General features: G+C 31.0%; 1 protein-coding gene across 1 annotated transcript; it reads right to left on the reverse strand.

Moving 5' to 3' along the window:
- Positions 1 to 320: 320 nt before the first annotated feature.
- Positions 321 to 2,126, reverse strand: LOC143072105 (uncharacterized). Its single transcript, XM_076246900.1, has 3 exons — positions 1,968 to 2,126; positions 1,168 to 1,224; positions 321 to 752 (listed from the first exon to the last, which is right to left on the reverse strand). The coding sequence occupies exons 1-3, from the start codon at positions 2,041 to 2,043 to the stop codon at positions 715 to 717; spliced, it is 171 nt and encodes a 56-aa protein (XP_076103015.1). The 5' UTR covers positions 2,044 to 2,126; the 3' UTR covers positions 321 to 714.
- Between the last annotated feature and the right edge of the window lie 269 nt (positions 2,127 to 2,395).

Consider the following 2,395-nt stretch of genomic DNA (forward strand, 5'->3'; position numbering starts at 1 on the left):
TTGAACTACAAGGAATGAACCAATCGTGTTTGATGGTATAAAGGGAAAGCAAATTTTCGACAGACGGAGCATGAAACGTTTATAGATCACAATTTGGCTATGAGAAACATACAAAGATAAATTTCATACACCTGGACAAAGATAGATAGCCACACAAAAATTTGAGAGAAAACATATTTGTGTTTACGAATCCTTAACAAATATTCAGTGAAAAATGATATAAATATCATATCTTTTGTATAATACTTTATTCAAGTTTGTTGCCATGCTTATTTTGGTCAAATTTGCTGCTTTTAATAAAAGGCAATAAGAAAACTAAATAGATGTTACAAACTTTTATTTGACGCATTTTACTTATATCAAATGACCAGAAAACATCGAATAATGTTCACCTAGAACATGCCCTGAAGGCCGAGGATGGATGATAGAGATACAATCCCCTTTCTCCAATGCGAGTGTGGCTTGTAAAGATCCTGCTGTATATGGGTCTGATGCAGCATGGCCCCGTACAAGTCGATTGTTATTTTTTGCCAGGGTCAGTTCAAGCGCTCCGTTGTTTCTATGTCCAGAAACAAAACTCACTGCGAATTGGTATGTCCCTTTACGTGGAGCCGTAAACACTCCGGAATTTGCGTTGTATCCATTCCCGATGTTTGTTAAAATAGAATCAAATTTAACTACGCTGCCTGATGTTAATGCCACTTCTCTTGGAGTTTAGGTTGCAAGGAACGCCGGTTTTTCGGAGATTCCTCCTATAAAAGAATCATTTTATAATAATTTTAAGTATTTAAGTATTTACATTTTAACTTATAGTTGTGTTACATTTGGGATGTTACCACTAATATTTTAAATAATATAAGTGTATGGTTTATACAGTTACATCAAATTTTAGGCACTTTAACTTGGTTTTCCTTTATATTTTAGATTAAATAGTGAAGTAAATTCTTTTTTACCAAAAAAAATTTATTCTGAAACTTAAAATCATTTTTGATTGCCTGTTTACCCTCTTGTTTTTACAATTTACAAATAAACTTCAGAAAATATATATTTGAAGTATAATTATTACACCAAGGGCGGAACAAATATTGGTTCATGTATAACCTTCGATTTAGTGTCTATATGTTAAATGAATATTTTTGACATTGGAAAGAGTTGTGGAATATATACCTGATTGACACGCTATCTTCCTCATGACATTCGTCAAATCTTCGAATTCGTCATTGTCTGAAATATATGACTTTATGAGGACGACATTATTAGATAAAACTTCATGCACTTAGTATACCCAAGAGTTTTCACATTACCTAAACAGAAAGAGAATACCTATTAGAATTTGAGCAAGAAAATGATAGAATTGCATCAACTCTTTAAAGATTAGTATACTCAAAAGTTTTAACATCGCCTATGCAAAATATAAATTTTTAGGTCATACAATTTTTTTTTTTTAAATTTCAAGAAACTATTTACATTGCATTAGTTAAAATGTAAATTTTGACCTGTTATAGTTTTTTGGATATTATTGAAATCAAAGAGTAAAATAATACCTATTAGAACTTGACCAAATTATTAATAAGCGATAAATAATGATAATGACTAAAATAGTGTTATCGGTTTTGAATTATTTTAATGTTATGGGCCCATTTGGGACCAGAAATTCAATTTGCAGCAGATTTTGAATTAGCCGTGACAATACTTCTTTTATAAACCATTTTTTCAATCAACAAATAGTGATTTTTAAATATGACAGCATCACCATTTGTAATCACGAGTACTAGTTATTTCGATCGACTATATGTACTTTGCAGTGAGTAAATTGTGTGTTTACGCTTTTTATTCACACTGATAAAACACTAATTCGTGTCAACAAATAAATTATAAAAACGACAATTATTACATCAAATGAACTGTTTTCGTAATAATAACAATAAAAATCGTTACATTTGCAATAAATGTAGGCAAACACTTACTTATTCTTTGGCAAGAGCTGGCAGCAGATGATGCATACAATACAACCAACATAAGTAAGCTTAACTGTAGACTCATTTTCTTTGACTGGTCTGAAACTAAAGGATGCTCAATCGTAAGAGGTGACAACACTAAATTGAAAGAACATGTTCAAATGCAAGGCTTTATATCCATGATTGGTTGCGTGATAAGATCATTTGATACGACTAAATTGTGTAACATGTGTAGTTCTGGTGCAATTTAAAGACTTCAGTTACAGGAAATGATAAAAGTAATACTACACATATCCTTGTTGTTAGTAACATGAGTTGTTCTGGGTCAATATTAAGAATTAAAATCAATGAACACAAAATAAAACTACCCACACACACACCAACAAGTCGTTTACCTGTATTCAAAATGCACAATTTTTTTAAGAAGGTGCGTATGA

The sequence above is a fragment of the Mytilus galloprovincialis genome, chromosome 4 (genome assembly GCF_965363235.1).
Source record: "Mytilus galloprovincialis chromosome 4, xbMytGall1.hap1.1, whole genome shotgun sequence".
NCBI lineage: Eukaryota > Metazoa > Mollusca > Bivalvia > Mytilida > Mytilidae > Mytilus > Mytilus galloprovincialis.

What these genes read in the sequence shown, in the direction of transcription:
- LOC143072105 (XM_076246900.1), bottom strand. Translation starts at nt 2,043, where the DNA reads ATGAGTCTACAGTTAAGCTTACTTATGTTGGTTGTATTGTATGCATCA. An exon ending in CAGCTCTTGCCAAAGAATAA is followed by an intron (nt 1,225 to 1,967) that starts GTAAGTGTTTGC and finishes CATATATTTCAG; the next exon opens with ACAATGACGAATTCGAAGAT. An exon ending in GAAGATAGCGTGTCAATCAG is followed by an intron (nt 753 to 1,167) that starts GTATATATTCCA and finishes ATTCTTTTATAG; the next exon opens with GAGGAATCTCCGAAAAACCG.